The following is a 25,017-nucleotide window of genomic DNA, read 5'->3' on the forward strand; positions in this document are numbered from 1 at the left end:
TTATTATCCATCTGTATATACGGATAAATATGGGTTCTAGCGATAATACCAACGAGTCAAAACTTAAAAACACTCCCACGGATGGTATATCTGCCGTCAAATTTGCCCCAACGTCATCGCAATTTCTTCTTGCGTCATCATGGGATTGTACCGTGCGACTTTACGATGTAGTGGAGAACACGCAGAGGTTTAAATACTCGCACTCTGCACCAGTACTGGACTGCTGCTTTTCGGTATGATATAGTCATTTATGTTGCGTTTCTTCAAATATGATCTGTTCTTTGTTTCTTGGTTAGGATGCAACGCATTCATGGAGCGGCGGTCTGGATTGCACCTTGAAACGATGGGATTTCAATGCCGGAGTGGAAACGGTTGTTGGTGCTCATAATGCCCCTATAAGGTATGATGCTAAGCCCCAGATATCTCCAATTATTTCAGATATATATAGGATAAATTTTACATGTCTGATATGATCAAATATTGAACTTCAATTTGAAAATGATGCATATATTTCCATGCTAAGTTTATGATGAGAAATGCCATACTGTTGTCATGTCGTGTGCTAGAAATTGTGCTCGCTGGTATCAGAATCTCTATATAATAACAAGACACTATTATGTTGCAGTTGCTTTCAATATTCTTCAACACACTGCTACTATTTACAATTATATTCAATTCTAAACTTTACCCATGATGTAGCACTATAACCTGGTAATTCTGCTGTCTAGGAATTGGTTTTATGTAAGTCAACTCATAATTATTCTAATTCCTGGTTGTTTGATCAAAGAAGTTGAAAAATGTTATGTTTTGATGTAAGTTGTTGTGATATTGATCATGTTGTATAATTTAGCTGTAAACATGTTTCAAGGCAAAGATTGCATTTACTGCACCGGCATTGCCCAAATTTTAACATTTCACAACCTAATTTATGACATTTAATTATATCACGATGTTTGATTGTTCTAAAGAATTTTCTGTAGTTAGCTCGAAAATTTAATTTCATCAAATTTCTCAATTCATTACATTTTTTTTTGCTACCGAGTATCTGTATTTTCTCAGTGCCTCATAGAGGGAAGTGGTCACTTTTTTTTCTGGTAACATGACTCAATCTATTCTAGATGTGTCGAGCACAATCCGGATGTAAACGTTGTCATTACTGGAAGCTGGGACCAAACTATAAAACTGTGGGATGCGAGAGACAAAAAGCCAGTTGGATCGTACTCCCAACCGGAGAAAGTTTACACGATGGCTGTAACTGGAGAAAAAGTGATAGTTGGTACCGCAGGCAAAAAAGTGCTGGTTTGGGACTTGCGGAATATGAGTTACGTTGAACAACGTCGAGAATCAAGTCTGAAGTACCAGACTAGGTGTATTCGTGCATTTCCAAACAAACAGGTTTGTGCCATGCCTACTCACCTTGGCTACCTAAATCAGGGCCGGACCAGTTTTCAAATGTTAGGCTGTTACCAAGTGATGTGTTTGTAATGTGGATGAGAGATGTATTGGCTAGATACCAGCCTTCAAAACCTCGATCCTCTGTCATAAGGCTCAATTAGTTTGAAACCTATCCGTTAAAGACGATTTGTTCATTTTCTCCGTGATGCCCTCCTCAAATTTTACTGCTGTTTTTGGAAACTGCATTTTTGACTGTCAAAATACTAGAATTGAGAATTCATAACTTAGCGGATGATTATGAGCATTCATTTTGTGTTTTTAGTTTTGTTTGGTTTGACTGAATGAATGGTGAGGAAATATCTCTTTCTATCACACATCTCTAATCAATGTCAGTCACAAATCTAAATTTTGCAATACGCTTTTGAATAGGGATGTTCGTTTACATTTTTAAAACTTTCTTTCAGCACCTATCAAGTATTTTTATGACCAGATGAATGTCAAGTTCAGCTTTTCACTTGCCTATATATGTCAACCAGTTTGTTGGCCCACCCCCACACGTCAAATACCATAATGCAGACGATTTCTGCCAAATGACAAGATCAAGGACCGGGTTAGATAGAAATAACACTTTAATCCATTGAATGCTCAATACATTACCGATGACACCCACAAAAAGGAAGATCAGAACATGAACATACATTAGGGTTACCATATTTTGGAAATCTGAAAAGAGGACACTTTTTCAAAATTTTTAGGCTTATGATACTGGAGTAAAATCTATGAAAATATTAAATTTTTCTAGACTTTGTGGTTGGTTGACTAAAAAAAGGCCAACTTTCCGGCTCAGCTCCAGAAATACCCGCCAGAACGTTACGATTAACCTGTATTCAACCAAAATTTTCAAAAACGAGGACTTACTCTGATTTGGGTGTCCAAAAAAGTCAAAAAGAGGAGTGAGGACATATGGTAACCCTAGCATACATGGACTCGGACCTTAATTCCCTAATTTTCAAAAAAATATGTATTCCGAACTCAATCAAAAACTCGTTCAACTTTGTGCTTGCAAGTAGCGTGGGTGAATTTGAAGCCATATGTTCACAATTACAGACCATAACTAACTGTGATATCACAGTCTCATGATATGGTGGTGGCCCTCACCTCAACAGTGGCCCATCATCCGCTTACTTTCCCCTACTGCTTTTTTGAAGTAGCCTACTCAGTAGATTTGTCCTGCTACTTAATTCAAGTGGTCCCTGACTTCATCCACTTCTGCTTAATCCAAAGAGTGAAATTGTCATAGAACTATGTGAAGTAGCTTTTGTATCTCTGTAACTGGGTATATATTTTTCCATTTTCACTGTTGTAAATAATAGCGTTTTGACATTACAGGGTTTCGTGCTAAGCTCCATTGAAGGCAGGGTCGCCGTTGAATACCTCGACCCGGCGCCGGAAGTACAGAGAAAGAAATATGCCTTCAAATGTCACCGTGTCAAGAAAGAGGGGGTCGAAACAATTTACCCCGTCAATGCAATATCCTTCCACTGCAAATACCACACTTTTGCTACAGGTATCCTGGCACGTACAGCGTTAAACTAATATGCATAAATTCCATTTTTATACGACTTTGCGGCACCCATTCTTCCAATCATTGGTATCCTTTTGCAATCTATCTCAGCACATTCATCAACTGCTTTGTTCCTGTGTATTTAATTTTTTATCCGAAGAGTGATTATAGCTATTTGTTGGTGTTATGAATCATAACTTGTGATATTGGGATGAAATCTTTAGTCACCGAGTGTTGAAAGATATCGAAATTTAAAAATGAGACATTTAACAATATAATTCTTGGGAATATTCAAACGATCCACATCTGTTCTTGAAGAAGAAGAAGAACACCTGATTCTTGTTTCGTGTTGAAATCAGCTAACGGCATATGTTTTTTACTATGGCATATACTGGTATGCCCATTATATATAATTGGACCCCGATTTCATTACATCTCTTGTGAAAATGACTTGCTCCAACCGCTTGATTCTCCATTTCTAAAACAATGTGACACATTTAACAGGCGGTTCAGACGGATACGTAAATATTTGGGATGGTTTCAACAAGAAGCGTCTCTGCCAATTTCACGTTTATCCCACTTCGATCGCATCGTTAGCCTTCAGTCACGATGGTTCGATGCTCGCCATCGCGTCCTCATACATGTACGAGACAGGGGAACCGGGTCCGCAAAACCAAGTACCAGAGGATTCCATTTTTGTACGGCACGTCACAGATGCAGAAACTAAACCAAAGTAAGAAGGCTTCACCTTACTTATGTTCATTAGGGCTATCAAAATTTAACAAATTCCAAATCATGTGCGGTGCGATAAAGGGATATGTTTCGCCATCATTGTTACCAATTCTTACTGAGATGGTTGGCCTTGCCAGTTGCAACTACTCAAGCCTATTTGTGGCCCACGGTTTCATTGCGTTACTGATGTCTGGCCAGCTTCTGAAAAAGATTTCACACCCCTGGTGTGACTGATCTGGCTCAGTTTAAACCAGCTATTCTCTACACTGATCCTTGATTTCTTCCAATTATTTTCTCCATTTCAGATCTCTCACGTGATCCGTCAGTTCAGCAATGCAACGGTTGCCCAAAGACTATCCTTGGTTGGATGAAAGAACCATTTTTGCTAGCTATTCGATTCACTGGCTCTGTCTCATCACTGCCATTGTACATGTTTTCAGTCATTTTCGATTTTTGATCTATTAAACGTTTTGCTTACAACACGGTTCTTCAGGTGATGTGAGTATTGGTGGTAGACAGTGTATTTGGCAATGGCATATGCTTGTTTTGGGCTAAGCAACAAGAAATTATTGACACAGGCTGGAAGGTGATGGTTTACCTACAATCTGATCTAAATGGCAGCTTGGAATGCTAGAGTCGGTTTTTGGTTAGCTGACAGGCTATAGATAAGTATGATAGCATACTGCAGTCAGTATGTGACGAACTGCGTGAAACACAAATTTATAGAAGGTGTGGGTGACATGCACTGTCAGAGGGAATAGCAGGCGCCTGCGGCTCACTATCCAGTGATGATGATGATGAACTATCCACTAGAGAGGCAAGTTATTTGCATGGTTATTTCGACTTGGATAGTTTTTTAGACCGTACTTTTTAATTTTTTCCATTCTAGATTTAGTCAAGTAGAAAGTAGCATGTGAATCCATTCATTTACATGGTTAAAAGTGGGATTGCCCTAAAAACTGGGCGACGGATTTCCCTACCTGTGACACTGGTGTCCATTGTCCATGGCACCCCCTGGACCCTAATTACGCCCACCAGGATAGCGACAGCGAGGAGAGCAAAATTGGTGACACTAACAAGATAAATTTGCAGTTCCTTCGCATCTCCATCACGATCGGTCGGCTGTCTGTTTCATTCATTATTCTTTCCCTCGGCTTCATCACTCAGAAGGAACTGCATTCCTTCCCTACACTTATTACGTTAGTCGTGACCGAGCATCGAGGCGTCTGTAGATCATTTGACCACCTCTGCAAAGGGTATGATATTTATGCAATGTTAAACTTATGGATGTGAATGTGAGCAGTGTTATTATGACACCAATGCATTCCCGGAATCGCTCTCATGTGCCTTCTTTCGAAAATCAGGCGTTTATGTAGTCATGTCGAATATACAAAGAACGCCGTCAATCTAAGTCAGGTAGTTAGCCGGCGAATGGGAGCATAGTACGTCTAAGATCGAACCATTTCAAAACATGGTGAGTAAAATGAAGGTATTTTTGGATTAAAAAAATCCACGGATGTTATTTGAGTGCACGTCAAGTCAACGTTCGGCGAAACGCTGCAGGCAAGATTGCTCGAGTGAGCTCGTGTGACGCTTCACTACTCACTCGAGGTATACACGATACGCAGGGAAACCGAACCTGTACATTATTTCAAGTCGTAAACGGTTATGGTGTTAACAAAAAGCGTCGTGGAATCATAGTTTCGAAGACTATGAATCGGTTTTTGCGACACAAGGGTGGATTCCTGACTCCTTGCAGGATTTTCAGTGAGGGACAGCATCGATATATGAATCATCGACCCGTGATAGCCATCCGCCGAGAAGACAATGTCGTAAGTAATAATTATCCCTTCTTGAAGATGATTGATTCTACTCAAGTAGTTTATGGACATTGTTTATCCATCGCAGCTGTGTCGCGATAGCAACACTATAACTTACTGCAATATTATAATCCTGCAATAATAATTATTATTATTATGCTGTAATAATCCACGTGTTGAAGACAGACAGCTGTTCTCATCGGTCCTGATAACATTGACATTTTTGAAGAAAAAAATAGTTCAATTGCTCATAACTGTATAGTATATACGCAGAGAGGTAGCCTGGATGAAAATTTATCATTGTTGAAAAGGAAAAGACTCCTTCTCAAATGCAGTAATTATTTGCTTTTAAGTTATAAGTGACTCTTTTTTTCGTTTGTTGAACCATGATAATTGATAACACACCGCAGTTATTGTTTATTTATGCACCAACTACAGATGACTTGTCGAGCACGTCTCCTGAATATCGGTGTGATTGTTTGCTTTGAATAAATATAAACTCTCTGTCTGACATGTCAGAACCATTGTCACATAGGGAAAACAGACGATATCAAAAGACGCCGATTGGAATGGGACTTTTCTCTTCCCTGGTTACCCTCCTGAGTATAGGCCTATATAGGCATAGTTTTCTAGTACCTCACTATGTCATGTACACAATTGCTTTATATTTGTTGTTTTGCAGGTTTGGGAAAGGAGATCGCCATTGTCTCCCTCTCATGTACGGCAGTTGGTTAGAGATGGAGTAACTGTTCTTGTGCAACCAGCAAATAAGCGAGCATATGCTGTGCAGGTAAATGGCTGCATACTCTAATTTGGCCACGTTCAACTCAATATTTCGTCCTTTCGATATGGTTTAGGAATATGAAGAAGTGGGTGGTATCATTCAAGAAGATATCACCGACGCGTCTGTCATCATGGGGGTGAAGGCGGTTCCAGATAAATGTCTCTATCCAGATAAGACTTACGTGTTTTTCTCACATACCATCAAAGCGCAGAAAGAAAATATGGCCATGCTGGACACTATTCTGAATCGGGTAAGGTTGAACTTATATAGCTACAGCAATCGAATGTGATACCGCAGTGCTAAAAAAGGCGCTGATATTTTCAGTAATTGGCTATAGAAATCTATGACACACTTGTAAACTAGGCCATTGCTGTATGTGATGAGCCTAACGCTCAATTTTCAACCACCCACCCGAGTCGTAGCTCATAGCCTTGACGAATCAAGAATACCTGAACAGGTTTGTAATGACTCGAGTCAATGACTCGACTTGAGTTACTTCGTGTATTGACTCGACTTGTACTCGAAACATTGCTGATGTCTCTAGACATTCTATATGACTAGATCACTAGTCGTCTTATCAGGATCTATAATTGTAAAATAGGACCAGATACTGTGTTTTATCTGTTTCAATAAACATGTTAAGTGTGAGAAACACAAGCATAATATAAATGTGAGACCTTCGATATTACCCAGAAGTTTCAAAAATGTGAGTTGCACCTGATTTGGATTCGGTAATGAACAATGACACTATCACTTGGACCCAGACTCAAGTCTCCACACTATGACTCGGACTCGACCATTTGCAAACTGACTTGGACTCTATTTCACCTAACCCTACATAGGCCCAAGTGTAAAAAGGGCTTTCACATGATAAATAGGCTGTAAAATCCAGTAATTGCCACATTGCATAATCCAGTGCAATTCTGCAATAATATAGCCTATCATTGACAATACAATGAGCTCTGTGCCGATGTTTTGCATAGATTGCCATCACCCATACTGTACCTGTAAATTTTAACACATGATTTCACTTAAACAAATTCTGTAAGTAGAGCTATCACTCAAGATATATTGTTAAGAATCAAATCGTTACCTAGTTCCACTGCTGTGAGTGTTGGCTAGTTTCACATATTTTTATTAAATTATAGAATATCAGACTCATTGATTATGAGAAGATGGAGACTGAGCCCGGAAAGAGAGTTGTAGCATTTGGCCGTTACGCCGGTTACACTGGAATGATTGACATATTGCATGGCATGGGATTGCGGCTTCTTGCACTGGGACATCACACACCTTTAATGGTAAGACGATATATAATTTTTCGATATTCTTGCATGGATTTAGCAGAAAATCAATTTCCACTCCTGTCGCTATTGAACACAGCGATCTTAAATACAATGTATTTGTAAAACCATCTCAATAGCATTTGATACCTTCGAAGAATATTGAATTCCCAATGAAATAATAGTGGTGTACTGTGCAGTTTCAAATTTCGTGGATAGTGTTACGTCTGTAGCGACACGTAGGTCTATGACGTAAACCTATATTGTCCATTGTGTTTTGTGGCTCGAATGTATGTTTTGTGCAGGTAACAAATCTGCAACCGTTCTTAATCATTACTGTGCGTGAAAACACTATCAATTTTGTCACATTGCACAATGATGGACAAGCCGTACTATGCAATCATTTGTTCACACTTACAGCACATTGGGATTGCACACAATTATCGCACTCCGGGACAGGCAATTCAGGCCGTGCGTGACGCTGGATACGAAATCTCTTTGGGAAGGATGCCGCAGTCCATTGGTCCGCTGACTTTTGTGTTTACGGGCATTGGGAATGTGTCACAGGTAACGACAATAAATGATTGGTACTATCTCGGTGCGGAAATGAAATTTGGTGTGATATGATATGACAACTAAACCTGGATGGGTGGAATATTACTTCGAATGTGGAGTTTGATTTTCCTAATGGATCAATTGCCCTTCGCAAACCAACCCAGCCTGCTATCGTTAAGGGGGCAGGCACTGTGCTCTAAAAATGTTGTGGTCTCAAATTGAAGGACAGATGAAAAAAATTTTTTGGCTGCAGCTATTTTCTTCAGAAAGCCACAATAATCGAGCTGCAAATAAATGAATTTTAGATAAGCCCCGTTCCACTCCAGCTGATGCGGCTATGCATCATTGCTTCTTAACCCGTTGCAAAATTTATGGCACGATTTCTTCACCGTCACACTTGCTTGACGCGAAAAAACATAACCATCGCTGGTAACTTATCAAAGACGCAAATTCGTCAACACGAGAAGCTCTCTTGTATAATCGGCATTTACTCATGTAGGCTACTTCATGTACTGCGAGTGCAGGGTGCGTACTATACATGGGTACAGGCTTTTTCCCAGAATCTGCATGCCATTTTCAGGGTGCGTATTATATATGGAGGCTTATTATTAGGGCAAGTTTTTGTTGCACTAAAATCGCGAGAAAGTTGCACTTAATTTTGAGAAAAGTTGCAGTAAAAAGTTGCATTTATGATTTTTGTTGAATGAGTAGGGTATAGGATACTAGAAAGGTTCTGTTGTATAACCTAGTTTCTGCAGAGCCGTCAAATTTGTTACTTCGCCAGTTCACAGACATTCTGGCGAGGCCGCCAAAAATTATATTTTTGCCCGGTACACAGCAAGAAAATTACACGATGCGGGAATAATTTTCCCCAAAAAAGCCAAACAGCATAGCGATAACCCCCTCCATCTAATGCAAGTCAAATGACTCACCCCAACCCCCCCGAGGCCTGCAGACTTGTCCCAAGGCGTTGCTGAAAAACTCATTCTTAGCGCCTTTAACAAAATCAATCGCCTGAATAAGGTGACACAGTGAAAATGTAATTTTCGGCGGTCTCGCCTGGGCGTTCGTGAAATGGGAAACAATATCTCAAATTTAAACGTCATAGTTGCTAAAGCAATCTATTTACATATTGTTCGGACATAGTCGTGCTTGGGAGCCATTTTGTCAAAGATAACACAGTGAGATGCAGCTAACCCGTCATAATAGCTCTTTGTTATGCAAAGCAAACAGAATAGAACCATACTAGAAATAGTTTATAGCATGTTTTCAAATCACTCCTTTACATTTTGACGCAATATTTGAAAGAAGTTGCAGTAAAAATTGGTAGGAAAAATAGAGAAAAGTTGCAAAAAGTTGCACTATAAAATCCCATCATTGTACCTAGATTCTGAGTATCTAGGAAGCTGTAAAAAAAGCTGCAAAAGTTGCAAAAACTTGCCCTACTTATTATGCATGGGAAATTACGGTCTTCGTGTTTCGTTACAGGATGTACCGAAATATCTGTTTAGGTGGCGTTGAGCTGCCAATATCAACGTGACAACTCCCAGCCATTAGTATTGCATGAATGGATGTTATTACTCTACACTTTCAGCGCATTTTCCTATAGACCTGTGCTGTCATTTCATTGCCAAAATTCATTCAGTCCTCTCTTCTTACAATTTCATGGATGTATGCTTTTTGAATTCGTACTATGATTAGGCCTACTCATTCCACACATTAGTGCTGCCTTCATTTTGACATCATATTCAAACTTCTCTGTCCTGCCAGGGCGCCCAAGAAGTTTTCCGCGAGCTGCCTCACACCTATGTCGAACCGCACGAGTTGAAGACCGTCGCAGAGCACGGCCGTGAGTACACAGATATACGTTTTCGTTCACACCATGGTGAAATTGAACTTTTGCAGAGACTTCCAGAGTGTATGGATGTGTGATCGATATGAAGCACTATTTGCGAAGGAAGACAGACGGAGGGTTTGACGTGCAGGAGTATTTCGATTTTCCGGAGAGATACGAATCCACCTTTGCACAAGAGGTAATCACTATGTTTTATCACTGTTCTGACTCAACTCCAAGCACCGCAATAGCGCAGAAAAAAAGTACATTTTCATTTTTATATTCAAGATCGCTCCCTACTCGTCCTGCATCATCAACTGCATTTTCTGGCGTCCGTCTGACCCCCGACTTTTGACCAACGAACACGCCGCCGCCTTGCAAGACCCACTCAGCGCACCCAAGATATCGCCTGTGTTCCGGACGCCCGAGCTGAATTCGGAAGGGTGCCCGCGTCTCCCGCACAGGTGAATTGGGACAGCGTCATGGCAAATGTGTTTTTCAGTCGAAATTAAACACTGTTATGTTTTCAGACTGGTGGCGATTGCGGATATCTCCGCCGATCCAGAAGGTTCGATACAGTTCATGACTGACTGTACTAGCATCGACGTGCCTTTTACAATGTACGACTCGGTAACCCAGACCGCCACGCCGGGGTGAGAGATGTTTTCATGTAAATTTTGCTGTTGCTCGGTAAAACAAACAGCACTAAATGTTCTGCAAGCTAAATATTGTTGTAGGTTTTAAAAATAGCGCCGTTGACGCACTAAAATACTTGCACAACTTACTCGAGGGGGTATGTTTTTAGATTACTGCTACTACTACAAAACTGCTTACTTATGCACTTTGTCAGGTCGAAAGTAGTTTAGGGACAGGTTTGCATCGCTTTCACGAATGGGATTGTCATAAGAAATGGGCAAATTAGCCCCTGTATCACGGTAACTTGTTATATTTTTTAAAATTGCACCTATTCCTAGTGTCGCTTGCTTACCATGTATAATCCGCAAAATTTTCACGATTTTTTGGCCTAAAATCGGGGGGTGCGTATTATACATGGGAACAACACGCTTGAAAAAAATCTCCCTCGATAAAAAACTTGAAATCACACCTTTCTTCATATTTGTTTCCAATCGCGCATCACTTTCAGCCATCGTGCCCAGTAATTCGTATTATCAGTGTAACGCCTACCAATTAGCAAAAAGCGTGTTGCCAATTAACGAGAGTCGTCTGCACAGCACCCAATCTCCTGCTAAGTTGGTTTGCCGTTTGCACGCGAGCGAAATTAGGTCATTCATTGATTTGTGAACACGCGCGCGTCAATCCTGCTAATTCATCGACAGGCCATGTGCGCAAAATATAATCGCTTGCGTAATCAGTCGCACCTGCAACAGGCGTGGTGTGCACGACATAACCGTTGGCCTGAGCAATCGCATCTGACCTCGTGCGCAAGATATCGCGTCGCCGGCCTCGCAGGCTTTGGCTGCTCTGTACTATCGTTTAGAGACAATGCCGTTAATTGCATAATGATTAACGATGGATTATGTCATGATTGTTCGACAGTGACATCGCAAAACAGAACAACATGTACTGTGAATGCAGGGTGCGTACTATACATGGGTACAGGCTTTTTCCCAGAATTTGCATGCCATTTTAAGGGTGCGTATTATACATGGGGGCGTACTATACTTGGAAAATTACGGCTCGTTTACTCGTACTCGTACTTTGCGCACCGCCAATTTCTACTTCAAGTTAGAAATTGCTACTTCTACCTAGAATTGATTAGAAAATTGCTGCATTGCTTATACTTATACTCGAGTACCAACGCTGAATACTTAGACCGCTTCTGTACATCTATCGTAACTTGATTACTTGATTTTCGGAATTTCCCTTGACACAAAAGTCACTTCCGTTGAGTATGGTGAGTGATACCTAACGTATTTTTCCATATTTGCCAGCGTAAAGACTCCGGGCTTTCTGATGTGTTCCATCGACAATCTTCCCGCTCAAATGCCGAGGGACGCTACGGATTTCTTCGGCTCTCAAGTCATGCCCTTCATGAAAGACATTGTAAGTGACGGAGCGCTCTACGCACTCGCGACTTTTGTTTTCAATATTGTTTTACGTACGCAGGTCGCGAGCAATGCGAGACAGCCTTTTGAGGAAATCACGAACATGTCGCACGTTGTCAAGAATGTAAGTCGGTCATTTTCGCTTGTAACCTACGGTCTAAAAAGGCCGAGTGCGATGATACTCATGAATGTTGCTAGTCATTCGATAAATATGTACTATTTATTATGCAATTGCATAGTATTTTCATATTGGAATGAACCCAAATATTTTCGGCTGACGCTCGTCAGGGGTAATCGTCAGCAACTAGTACAGAATTGGAAGGAACATTGTATATCAACAATCGTATCTCAAAATATGTCGCCAGCATGAAATTTCACATAAGAGAGTGTTTAATGTACTATTTTTAGATGGTACACAAACTCCTTTTGTTGGCACAGCCTTGACTGGTGTATTTTGATAAAAATCGACTCCAAGGGGCCGTTCACACTTTCATTTGTTTGCCTTGGAGTCGACTTCTATCAAAATACACCAGCCAAGGCTCTTGCCATTTATAGGGATTGATTTTGAAGTCGCCTTGGTTACGCCTTAAACCTGTTTGTTGTCAATAAGACTTTGTAGTTTATAGGCCTGCCACTGTACCTGACTGTCCCCATACCCTTCTATTGCTTGCACAAAGATGTCAGAAGTTTCATATTTTAATTCTTTCGGGTATTATAATTCCAGGCCATTATTGCATCGAACGGGCAACTCACACCATCGTTTTCTTACATACAAAAAATGCGGGAACAAAGGTAAGTTTAATTTTCCTATCCCCTTACATCAGTGGTTCCCAACCTTTTTCCACCCACGTACCACTTCGAAGTTTTATGCAGTGCTCGCGTACCACCTACATAATTTACGCACGCCGTAGGCGGTCAAAAATGTTTTCACCATTTATGACGTCATACTCACGTATTTGAGCTATGTGAGGTGTAATAACTAGGGCGATTTTTTAACTAAAAATCGGAGGATTTTGACCTAAGGAAAACTTGATTTTGATCAAATTTTGACTTCACGTACGTAAATTAGGTGTTTTCGCACATAATGTTAAAATGTTACTACTTTTATTCATTTCTGGTTATCTGTCCTTACGAAAAAGCGTTTTTGACCTAAAAACTGACAAATTTTGACATGAAAAAACTTTGTTTTACCGATATCTGGCCCAGTAGTTACACTGCGTATTACGGTAGAGTTAATTAAAATTTGTTGTAGTACAACGAAATATACTTTCTTACATTCTCGGATAGAAAGTGTCTGTCCTTACTAAGTAGCTTGCCAAGAATGGAGAAATACCGTATAACAGCAGTAGTTATTGGCTGACAACACTGAAGCTGTGCGTACACTGCTGGTGACACAACATGTTGCTTCATTCTGACAATGTTGTCATGCATCACAATTTTCATCATGCACTTCTTGATAAAATAACCATGCAATGTCAAGCAGTCTTGCTTCAGTTAGGATATTGCGGTACGTTGAGCATAACACCATATCAATTGTCAACCTATTTGTTTCGTTTGACAGTTTATGATCCACGATGAGCAGACAATGGGCCGCCTACAACGGTAGACATATAAAGTGGGCTACAAGCTGTAAAATATCAAAATCTACGATACAAACGAAATGGAGGGGTCCAAAAAATTTTGACTTTGTAAACAATTCTGACAATTTTTTGACTTAACGCTTAATTTTGTAAAGAAAAATCGCCCTAGTAATAACAAATTCTATTAAACTAGGCGTTATCAGCCCGGGTTGATGAGATGAATGGAATTGTTTTTTCTACACTAGTCAAAAAACTTCAAAAAATTTAAAATTAACCCAACTGAACTAATAACTATTCCTGCGGTCGAATAAAGCAGAATCTACTCGCGTACCACCTGGAAGACCTTCGCGTACCACTAGTGGTACGCGTACCACAGGTTGGGGACCACTGCCTCACATGAATGTTCTGGACAAGCTTTTCCGGATAGCAACAAACTCTTCTCTGTCTACTTTTAGATGGACACATTTCGCAAGTATTTTGCTTGGTTAATTCCTGTAGTGTCCGATTATTCACTAATCGGTTCCTTTTCACCATTTGCTATAGATGTTGTCATTCTGGCATGCATGCTGTCGTCAACATTACTGTGATAGTCGAAAATTGTGGGTCCATCGGCAATAGCTGTGACGAATTTTACCTAGCGCAAGCTGAAATTGACTCGAAATCGGAAGATTTGAGATGACCAAACTCGACTCGAGTAAATTTGAAAATTGGCGTGAATTGACTCGCGAGTTGACTTGTATAATTTACAAATGACTCCACTCGACTCGAAGATAGTGACTTGACACCGGGAACTTATCGTTTTATATGACGATGAGGCAGTTTATTTTGGAATCAAGCTTGATAATCCTACTGTATTAATGAACATTGAGCACGCAAGCCCATTATGATGCTAGCAAGGACATTTCATTGTTCTGATTCGCTGCTGCGTTGGCGTGGTATCACTTCCATACTAATTCCAAACAGCAGTATTGGTGTTGGGTCCTTGGTCAAAAAATAATTCACAAAAGTTTAATTACGAATAGACCCTGCTCTGTTGATTTATCCTGATTCTTGATGATTCGAGGAATAATTCTGCTTGGTTACTTAGTCGGATTTCTAGCATGTCTATGTTATAGTAAGGTAGTGGTGATAGGTTGTGGGTAATATGTCTTTTACCAATACCACAGTAGTATTTCGTTAGCAACACAATGAATTCATAGGTGGGTAGATGTTGTTGCAGTCTTGGCCAAATCAGTCATTTTCTTTTTAAATCTAAATTAGTTCAGAATCCACTCTAGGTAGAATTGCGTAACTGTGAGAGTATCCATGATTAAAGTTTGTATGGGGCCAAATTATTTTACACGGCGTCCTCGCTGATCAGTAGCGATATCTGAAATGTAAACTTTGCAAAGACGGGAGAGATGAGCTAACTCCAATTTTGTTATTTCTGTATAAATTACGTCTAAATCCAAGTCCAAATCTGGTAATGATTTATTTGGAACTCCTGAATGAAGTTCTATGTGCAAATCCAGCTTTAAAAAACTTGTAAATCTAGGAAAGAATCGAAACCCTGAAGTCTGTGTATTTCCACATCCAAATCACCCATTTGCACTGTCAATAACAACTACCCCCTTGCCTTTCAGGGAGAAGGAGGGTGTCATGTTTTCACAAGCTGGCAAGAAATACAAAGTTCTGGTGCTCGGGGCCGGATTTGTTTCAAAACCTGTGCTGGAATATCTCACCCGCAAAAACGATACTGCCGTGACACTGGGTTAGTGCAGTATGCCTCTTGCCATTGTAAATATCATGTCATTTCCTATCGTTTGTACAGCCTCGGACCAAATCACCGAGTTGGATGAATTGGCGGATGACCATAACAACGATATCGACCCGGTTTTATTAAATGTGGTCGATGAACCGGATCGACTGGATAGTCTTGTCAGGGGACATGACATTGTGATCAGGTGAAAGGCGTTGAAAATGAAATTTAAGTCCTTTTTGTCGACTCATCACATTTTTTTCTCTTTGCAGTCTGTTACCTTATTCAATTCACCACGTCGTTGCTGAGTCGTGCATCAGCAATAAGAAGAATATGGTGACCACGAGCTATGTAAATGAGGAAATTGAGGCCATGCATGACAGGTAGCCTGAGGTGGCTGCTGATGATGTTGATGAATTTCGATCTGATTACAAGTGGTAGTGGCATTCTAGACCGTTGCCCAGCATTTGAGCATGGGACGATATCACTCAAAAACTAAGCCTAACCCAAAAATTAACATATACTCAAACCCAAACGTGAATCCGACCCTAACTTTAATCCATATGCTCAAGACAGAAAGGGAATATTTTTTTTTCAACCCCAGATCGATATAACAGAGTGATCAAAGGCGAGCCACCCAAGTGCCGCATGTACCTATACCTACAGACCACTCTAGGGTGGAGTGAAAAAAAGAAAATTTTGAATTTCAAAAAGTGCCTCTGATATTTGGCCCCAAATCAAAAATGAATAACTTCTATCATAATTTCAGGTTCTTACGCCCTCTAGTGGCCGAGCTTATTCACCAAACGAGTCGAAAATAGCAAATTTTGCCATATCCTGATAACCGCTTATGCTAGAAAGCCAGTTTTGGGTTTAAAATCTGTGGAAGCAACATGTTTCTATCTCACTTCCATAGAACTTTGTCCTGAAAATGTACAGAAAAAAAGTTACAAGCAAATTGTCGATTTTTAGACCGCCATTAAAAGTGTTGGATGGTTGTACCAAATTTGCAATGCCGATTAGCATGTTACTGTTTGTTACATTGCTGCTTTAACAACGAAATCTTGTTTGAAGGACTTATCAGTTGATTTTTATATCAACCTAGTATAATTTGGATAGTAGAGAGCATGATTGAACTTTCTTCATAGTTGCAAAGGAGCTACATGACCATTGGATTTGGTGCAATGTATTTTCCATAAATGAGTTTCCTATTGCGCGAAAAGTCAATCAACTGATGTTGAAATTTGGACAACTAACTCGGTATCACAAGAAATATAGAACATCAAATTCTTATAAAGAAATGGAAACTACGTTCTTGCAAGATATTGATAGGCTTTTTGGCATCTTCTGCTGCGATAGCAAACAGAGAGATAAAATTGTACTCCAATGTGGCTTAAGGATGGCACCGAAAGATTTGAAGATCAGAAAGCAGAGCGCAAGCGAAAATGTTTGGTTGACGCTGTGCCTCTTTCATCAGCTGACGAAAGATTTCGAAGGCAGTCAATCTCAATCCAACAACCGGTGATTCTAATGCAGGTGCCAGCACTTCTATTCGGCAATTCAGCTTTAATCAAAGTGATTCAGAGTCAATGCAATCTTAATCAACATCTTCTGGTAATGATTCAACTTTTATGGGAGGTGCTCAACCATCAAACCAAAACCATGTGTTGGGGATCAACTTGGCAGGAGTTTGTGAACGGTATAATGTATTGGACCTTACAGGAGCTGCTGCTGCAACTTGTGTATTGCAAGATGTTGGAATAATCAACTAAAAAAGTGATTCGTTTGTGGTAGATCACGGCAAATTACGAGGAGAGAGAGAAAGGTGCGGAAAAGAAATACAAAGAAGAGAAGCAGAAAACTTAAATCTTGTGTATGGACTCTACTTCGATGGAAGAAAAGATGACACTTTGAATATGGTTGAGGCACCAACTGGAGAATGCTCTATGACAGCAGAGCTGGAGAAACATATTGTTTTAGTAGGAGAACCAGGTCAGTATCACCTCGGTCACTTGTCACCTCCCAATGGAAAAGGTCGTGTTTTGCCAAGAAATGTATCAGTTTATTTCCAACACCAACCTCTGCAAAAACCCAGCTGTCGTGGGATCAGACAGTACAGCTTCAATGACAGGGAGATTCAAAGGCTGCATTCGTGCAATGAACTTCTACAAAGACCACTACAATGGGCTATCTGCTTGCTTCATGGTAATGAGCTGCCATTAAGATATGTTTTCACAGCAATGCGTAATACAAACACGCAATACAATATTATAAATTACAACTTTCAAGGCGGATATGTAGAATGGCAGCTCATTATCATGAAGCAAGCAGATAGCCCATTGAAGTGGTCTTTGTAAAATTTCTTCCATTGCACGAATGCAGCCTTTGAATCTCCCTGTTATTGAAGCTGTACCGTCTGATCTCACAACAGCTGGGATTTTGCAGAGGTCGGTGTTGGAAATAAACCGATGTATTTCTTGCCAAAATACGACCTTTTCCATTGGGAGGTGACAAGTGACAGAGGTAATACTCACCTGGTTATCCTACTAAAACAATATGTTCCTCCAGGTCTGTTGTCATAGAGCATTTTCCAGCGGGTGCCTCAACCATATTCAAAGTCTCATCTTTTCTTCCATCGAAGTAGAGTCCATACACAAGATATAAGTTTTCTGCTTCTCTTCTTTGTATTTCTTTTCTGCACCTTTCTCTCTCTCCTCGTAATTTGCCGTGATCTACCACAAACGAATCACTTTTTTAGTTGATTATTCCAACATCTTGCAATACACAAGTTGCAGCAGCAGCTCCTGTAAGTGATACCGAGTTAGTTGACTAAATTTCAACATCAGTTTATTGACTTTTCGCGCAATAGGAACTCATTTATGGAAAATACATTGCACCAAATCCAATGGTTATGTAGCTCTTTTGCAACTATGAAGAAAGTTCAATCATGCTCTCTACTATCCAAATTATACTTGGTTGATATAAAAACCAACTGATAAGTCCTTCAAACAAGATTTCGTTGTTAAAGCAGCAATGCAACAAACAGTAACATGCTAATCGGCATTGCAAATTTGGTACAACCATCCAACACTTTTAATGGCGGTCTAAAAATCGACAATTTGCTTGTAACTTTTTTTCTGTACATTTTCAGGACAAAGTTCTATGGAAGTGAGATAGAAACATGTTGCTTCCACAGATTTTAAACCCAAAACTGGCTTTCTAGCATAAGCGGTTATCAGGATTTGGCAAAATTAGCTATTTTCGACTCGTTTGGTGAATAAGCTCGGCCACTAGAGGGCATAAGAACCTGAAATTATGATAGAAGTTATTCATTTTTGATTTGGGGCCAAATATCAGAGGCACTTTTTGAAATTCAAAATTTTCTTTTTTTCACTCCACCCTAGACTCTAGATATCTCCAGATTATCAAGTACATATGATACTCGACTAGATTGACTAGATCAGTGGTTCTTAACCTTTTTTCTTCCAGCGCCCCCTTTCAAAAATTATTGTGCTCCAGCGCCCCCCCAACTTCATATTGTAAGGAATGTAATAAAGACAATGAGTAAGAGGGAGGGTCGTAACAGCACTTCGTCAGCCCCCTAAAAACGATTGCCCTGTGCACCCATAGCGTGATAAACCGAACTTCTGAGGGCTTCGCCCCCACGAACCCCATATCATGATTTTGATGGTCAACAAAGTTTGTGTGGCCTGGTCGCCCTAGGTACCAAAATTTTCTATAATGCATGAATGAATAGATGGTGATTACATATATAAGTCGCTATATACTTTTTATCCTCTCAGCCCACGTAATCAAATTTACCAGTAGCACTGAGTGAGCTGTCGTATAGGAAAATAAAGGCACGTAATTAATAATTAAACATATTCGGGCGTGCCCGCAGGTACAATTATTCGTTACCAGGGCCGTAACAGCACTTCGTCAGCCCCCCCCCCCCCAACAAAAAACGTTGGTCCTGGGCCCCCACCGGGTGATAAACCAAACTTCCGGGGTACTTCACTCCCAGACCCCCATTAGGCTGTCCGCTATTTGCTGATAGCCTATTAGGTATCTACATTGGGTGTCCATTTACTGATGCAGCTATTCTTGCCTTGTCGCGCGAAGTGCAAAAAATTTCACTAATTAATGATTGAATTGGTCAATATCATCGGGAATTGCATGTAAATTGAGATCAATTTTTATCCTCTCTCAGCTCACGTAAACACATTTACCGGTAGAGCTGAGTGAGGTGCAATGTTCCCTCTAAGCTGCGCACGTGCGCAGTGCTGACACGGTCTCTGCGCACAGAGAATCTACGGTGCGCACAACAAATCCGGAGTTATGACCTTTTTTTAGTCGTTACGCACTGTTGTCCAAGGGTCAGCGCAGTGAGTTGTTGAGTGTGCGAAGACTCATCAAAACTTAAAGCGAACATTGTGAGGTGTCTTGGAAACTGTAGGGCCCGTTACTAATAATTAAACATATTCGGGCGGGCGAACCCATTGGTATGACTTCGTTGCATGATGTTATTTCGTGACCCACTGTCTGCAATATCAAAAAATATAGAATCGCTCAACGGGGATATCGCCCAACAGGAATATCCCTGTCGCCCAATCGTACCAAACTAAAAGACGCACACGATTTCAGATTGGTATTTCATCACTGACATATAATTTTTCCCTGCCAGATGGAATTCGTCTTCTTGGGTTCAGATTGCCAAGACAGGAACATTCGGTGTCAGTCATTTAGGCGCCCATGGACAATTAAACCTATATGTATTTTGAAGGCTATATGTAACGAAGTTTTCGGTGTTAATTTGCTCTGAATACTCATGAAGGATATGTCCTATCACCACATCATCTGCTGCCAAATCGATTTTTCTCCAGCGCCCCCCATACCGCCCCCCTGAGCCCAGCGCCCCCCATATCGCCCCCTGAGCGTTTCCGCCCCCCTTCAAAATCGCCAGCGCCCCCTGGGGGGCGCTGGTGGCAAGGTTAAGAACCACTGGACTAGATCAAAGAAGTAGATTGGTGAAGGAACCTTAGTCTTATGTTAGTGAAGAACGGCTATAAAAAATGCAAGGCTAACGCCACCAACAAAACTCGGTACTTTTCTCAAAAACATACTTTTACCGTACTGCAGGGATGTTATCACTTGTTTTAATAAAACTCATAAAAAGTGAAGCTGTTCTATCCAAGCGAACTTTCAGAAAATTACTCGGGTCAATAGATTTGGTTGATCGTTTTGTCTGTAAAAAGCTTCTCAAGCATATCCCAAAACTACAAAGAAGTTTCGCATGAAAAAATTTTGAGAAGTAGCGTAATAAATTACTGACCAGGGTTGTAATGACTCGAGTCGCGATTTTTTGGTGACTTGACTCGAGTCATTTTTACAAATACGTAAAATGACTCGAACAGACTCTGGTCAATTTTTGTACCGACTCGACTTGTACTCAAGTCATTATGCATGACTCGAAGCAAGTCATATGACTCGAGACTAGGCCGGCCAAGACAGACGTTTTATTGTGAATTCGACGAAAGTAAAGTCACCACAATATTGGTATTTTGTCTCTCAATCATGATACTTGATAAATAGGGCCAGAAACTATTAATACTTGGGAAAATTGCTATATTATGAATGCGAGCCAGGCAATATCACTCGAGCAGAGTTGAAAAAAGTGGGTTGAACAGGCTTGAACTGGAAACTGAACAGTGAACATAATGACTTGGACTCGAGTCAAAACACTATTAACTCGGACTCGACCCTCAACTAGTTGACTTGGACTTGGACTTGACTCGGTGGTGAATTGAGAATGACTCGACTTGACTCGAGTCAAAACTATAAAAGTGAGATTAACTTGTGACTTGTTACAACCCTGTTACTGATTACCTGCAGAGGCGACGTTTAGCAAAGGCATCCGATTCTCGATTGGTGGCATTGACAAAAATTTTTAAAAAATGGCGTCCGCCAAAGTTTTAACGCAGAATTTGTCTTCTCAGAGCTGTAGATGCGGGTGTTAGCATCGCAATGGAGTTCGGACTGGATCCCGGCATCGACCACATGCTGGCTGTGCAGTGCTTTGACGAAATACGTGCCAAAGGCGGAGAGGTTTGTAACTCGATCGGCGATACAATCGCAGATATTCCGAGCGTTCTCTCATTCAGGTATCTTCCTTCATCTCCTGGTGCGGAGGCTTGCCTGCTCCCGAAAATTCGGACAACCCGCTCCATTACAAATTCAGGTAAGCAGAGAGATTTTACTTGCTTCGAAATCACTACTTATATTTGAGTGGTAATTTATGACATTACTTCTACTTCTACTTGAGAACCAACTACTATAACGACCTCTGTCCAATATATTGTCACTCATTACGCGACTCAAATCAACCGATTTTTTTCAGCTGGAGTCCCGTGGGGGTGCTGAAAGTGACGCTGACCCCGTCAAAGTATCTTTTGGATGGGGAGCTGGTCGAAAGGGCAGCTGGCGGGGAAAACTACAGGAAACCCACCCATAACGTCAACGGTTTTCCCGTGTTCAACCTGGAAGGTATCCCGAACAGGGACTCTACGAAATACGGCAAGGCGTATGACATCGAAACCGCCCATACTATCCTGAGAGGCACGTTGAGATACAAGGTAAGCGCATCCTGTTGTGTGTAGTTTTTCTTGTTTGTGGTCTAAGCTGGTTTTCTAGGGTTTTGCGAACGCGATAGTCGGACTGCAGCAGTTGGGATTGATGGATATGGAGGAGAAGGAATTTCTTTCGCCAGACGCGCCGGATTTGACATGGGTATGTGGTAATGTGTGGAAACTAGCATTGACTCGAGTCACATATTTTGAAGGGACTTGACTCGACTCGAGTCGCTTTGAAAATATGCGTGACTAAACTTGTGCCTTGACTTAAAAATGTTGAACCGATTTGATGTGACTCGAGTCACTACGAACTTTTGTGTGAAGATTCGCAACTTGACTTGGAAAATTTTGAAATGACTCGAGTCACTCTATAATTTGTTTGACTTGACCAGTGACTTGCCTTGAAACACTTTCAAACAAGTGACTTTGACTCGAGTCGCATTGAAAATTTGCGTTGACTCGAAAGTACTTGTGACTCGAAGGTAGTGACTTGATCCTGACACTGTCCCAGAGTGCTGTTGGAGCTTATCCGGTGCTGGTGTTGAAAACGGGGTTTTCACTAGCATGTCTGGTCTTGTGTCAGTGAAGGAAATAGTTTGGATCTGTACTCCGTAAGAGAGAGAGAGAGTCTTTATTTTTGCATCCAACCAAAATACATAACAAACAGACGGCAACGATGGTTGTACAGAAAATATGCATGCACAGTATTCGGTATCAGATAGGAATGATCGATACAACCTTGAAGGTCAACTAGTCTGATCACACCCGCATCAAACAGGTACACCTGTCTCTACACAGTGTGGCAAAAGGCAGGCGCAAACAATGAATAAAACCTCAAAGCGAACCAACATTGCCGAATTAAAGAATTGATAACTCCAATCTTTGTCAATTTGGAGCGAAATTGCCAGAATGGATAAAATATCTGGTTACAATTGAAAATTCCGAAAAACCATTCGCATTCTGGTAGACCGGCTTTCACGATGTTGTTTATTGCTCGATAAAAATACATTTTTGTCATTTCAGAGACAACTGATCCCCAAATTACTCGGCAACGATAACATACCCGATTGCGACGTGCAGGCCTTGGTGTTCGACCAAGTCGACCAAGAGATATCAAGGTTCAAGGCCATCACCAAGTATGTTGTATGATGTTAATCGTGGCTGGGCCAATTACAGTGTCCCTCGGCAAATCCTAATGACATTTTCCAGCATAGGCTATATTTTTATCAACTGTTGCATTTTAGTCTTGGCTTGCTGTCGAACGAAACCGTCAAGAAAGCAGGCTCTCCCATGATGGCTTTGGAAGATTTGCTATCGAGAAAATTGGCATACGGTGACTCTTTCTTCGAAACCGCAGATATCTTTCGTGGTGTTACAACGCCATCTACTTGCAGGTCCAAACGAACGCGACATGATCATTATGCGGCACGAGATCATCGGAACGTACAGTGATAGGACTGAGCAGTATAACATCAACCTTGTCGCGTATGGAGATCCGGGCAAACACACAGCGATGTCGATGTCCGTGGGATACCCGTGCGCGGTTATAACGAGAATGATTCTCTCCGGTGTGTATGATATATTTTTACATAAGCCCGGTGATTCAATCTTGAAAAATACTGTCATTATAACGTACCAGTCTAGATTTTAAATGAGAATAGTAGGGCAGTAGTAGGGCAAGTAGGGCATTGTGACATTTCTATTTGGAACATATTGGATTGAAATCTTCTAAATCGAAACTGCAAAATGCCGCAGTTGATTTTGTAATAAAACTGCAGAGATTCCGTATTCACAGTCATCTTTCGGAGTTCATGATCTTGGAAAAAGATGGTTCTGTGTGGCAAGTATGCGTTGACAGCCCATATCTAATTACTAGGGCAAGTTTTTGTTGCAGTTAAATCCGTGGAAAGCTGCATTTATTTTTGAAAAAAGTTGAAAAGTTGCATTTTGGCCACATTTTGCTCGGTTGACTAAAAAAAAAAAGGTCAATTAATTTTCTGGCTCAGCTCCCGAAATACCCGTAAAAGCGTTACTTCGGTGCTGATTTACGGTGTTTCAGACGAATTTGGCCGTGTATTTCATCAAAATCGAAAATACTTTCATGAAAAATGGAGAAAGTTGCAAAAAGTTGCATGGAAAAAATGGACAAAAAAGTTGCACTATAAGATTCCTTCAAACAGCTTAAAACAGCATTCTACATATCTTACGAGTATTTAGGAAGCTGCCGGAAGCTGTAAAAAAAAGTTGCAAAAACTTGCCCTACTAATTACCTATTTCATAAGCTCAGGATCTGATCTTTCTAAAGAAGTCTGAATCCTGGGAATTGAGCTTTTAGGTCATTGCAAAATGTGTTATGAATTAACGGCGTCAGTATCGTCTCTAATGCCAGCTTACATTGTTTTCAGGAAAATTACAAAACAAAGGCATTGTCACGCCGCTAAACAGCCCGTCTTATGACCATGTCTTGTCGAAGTTATCAGAAATCGGCGTGCGGGCTACGAGAGAAGTGATCACTACACCTTTTTAACGCGTGGAATTATTTTGCACAGTTTGGGCCCGAGGCATTCTGAGTTTCAAGTTTTTTACCCAAATGATTCCAATCTGTATATTATTAAAGAGGTGTATTAGGTTTATTGTTAAGTTTCATGTCCTAGACGAATGATCCACTTTTTTTGGATGAATTAGATTTTTTACCTTCACTGGGATATGTTATCGTATGAATCATGTTTTTCTTTTATCGTTGGCACATTCTTGGAGGCATAATGCTTGAATTATGATATTGCAACTTAAAGTTGAGTGCGTGTAGAAATGGATTTAGGAATGTTACATGTTGCGACTGAGAGCTGGACATCGCAGGCAAATGGAATTCCTAATATCATTACTAAAAAAAGATGATTGCGTAAGTATTTTCTGTATACAATTTCTCTCTGAATATCCAGACATATATTCTTCTTACACATTTAGTTACTGAGAAGTCAGGAACCTTGGATGCTACACGTGAAGGTCATGTCATGGGTATCATTTGAAAAGTCACTTG

The 25,017-nt window shown here is 40.6% G+C and overlaps 2 protein-coding genes across 2 annotated transcripts; both read left to right on the plus strand.

Annotated features, from left to right (window-relative positions):
- The first annotated feature begins 11 nt into the window (after positions 1–11).
- On the plus strand, positions 12–4,171 carry LOC145453762 (mitotic checkpoint protein BUB3-like). Its single transcript, XM_080331752.1, has 6 exons — positions 12–233; positions 297–400; positions 1,119–1,395; positions 2,785–2,962; positions 3,464–3,692; positions 3,997–4,171. Exons 1-6 carry the CDS (start codon positions 30–32, stop codon positions 4,007–4,009), a joined length of 1,005 nt encoding a protein of 334 aa, XP_080187878.1. The 5' UTR covers positions 12–29; the 3' UTR covers positions 4,010–4,171.
- A 1,088-nt stretch (positions 4,172–5,259) lies between these two features.
- Positions 5,260–24,771, plus strand: LOC145453754 (alpha-aminoadipic semialdehyde synthase, mitochondrial-like). Its single transcript, XM_080331745.1, has 23 exons — positions 5,260–5,523; positions 6,194–6,301; positions 6,369–6,545; positions 7,444–7,596; positions 7,999–8,145; positions 9,904–9,982; positions 10,039–10,166; positions 10,256–10,431; positions 10,498–10,620; positions 11,920–12,031; positions 12,095–12,157; positions 12,758–12,825; positions 15,236–15,363; positions 15,424–15,556; positions 15,624–15,734; positions 21,348–21,456; positions 21,513–21,589; positions 21,749–21,983; positions 22,042–22,137; positions 23,004–23,116; positions 23,225–23,313; positions 23,375–23,548; positions 24,386–24,771. The coding sequence occupies exons 1-23, from the start codon at positions 5,404–5,406 to the stop codon at positions 24,505–24,507; spliced, it is 2,841 nt and encodes a 946-aa protein (XP_080187871.1). The 5' UTR covers positions 5,260–5,403; the 3' UTR covers positions 24,508–24,771.
- Positions 24,772–25,017: the final 246 nt, after the last annotated feature.

This window comes from Botryllus schlosseri, chromosome 13, assembly GCF_051294905.1.
Source record: "Botryllus schlosseri isolate E-star chromosome 13, Bs_hap1, whole genome shotgun sequence".
NCBI classification, from domain to species: Eukaryota; Metazoa; Chordata; class Ascidiacea; order Stolidobranchia; family Styelidae; genus Botryllus; species Botryllus schlosseri.

What these genes read in the sequence shown, in the direction of transcription:
- LOC145453762 (XM_080331752.1), top strand. Translation starts at nt 30, where the DNA reads ATGGGTTCTAGCGATAATACCAACGAGTCAAAACTTAAAAACACTCCC. An exon ending in GCTCATAATGCCCCTATAAG is followed by an intron (nt 401 to 1,118) that starts GTATGATGCTAA and finishes AATCTATTCTAG; the next exon opens with ATGTGTCGAGCACAATCCGG. An exon ending in ATACCACACTTTTGCTACAG is followed by an intron (nt 2,963 to 3,463) that starts GTATCCTGGCAC and finishes CACATTTAACAG; the next exon opens with GCGGTTCAGACGGATACGTA.
- LOC145453754 (XM_080331745.1), top strand. Translation starts at nt 5,404, where the DNA reads ATGAATCGGTTTTTGCGACACAAGGGTGGATTCCTGACTCCTTGCAGG. An exon ending in CAAAAAATGCGGGAACAAAG is followed by an intron (nt 12,826 to 15,235) that starts GTAAGTTTAATT and finishes CTTGCCTTTCAG; the next exon opens with GGAGAAGGAGGGTGTCATGT. An exon ending in ACGCGCCGGATTTGACATGG is followed by an intron (nt 22,138 to 23,003) that starts GTATGTGGTAAT and finishes TTGTCATTTCAG; the next exon opens with AGACAACTGATCCCCAAATT.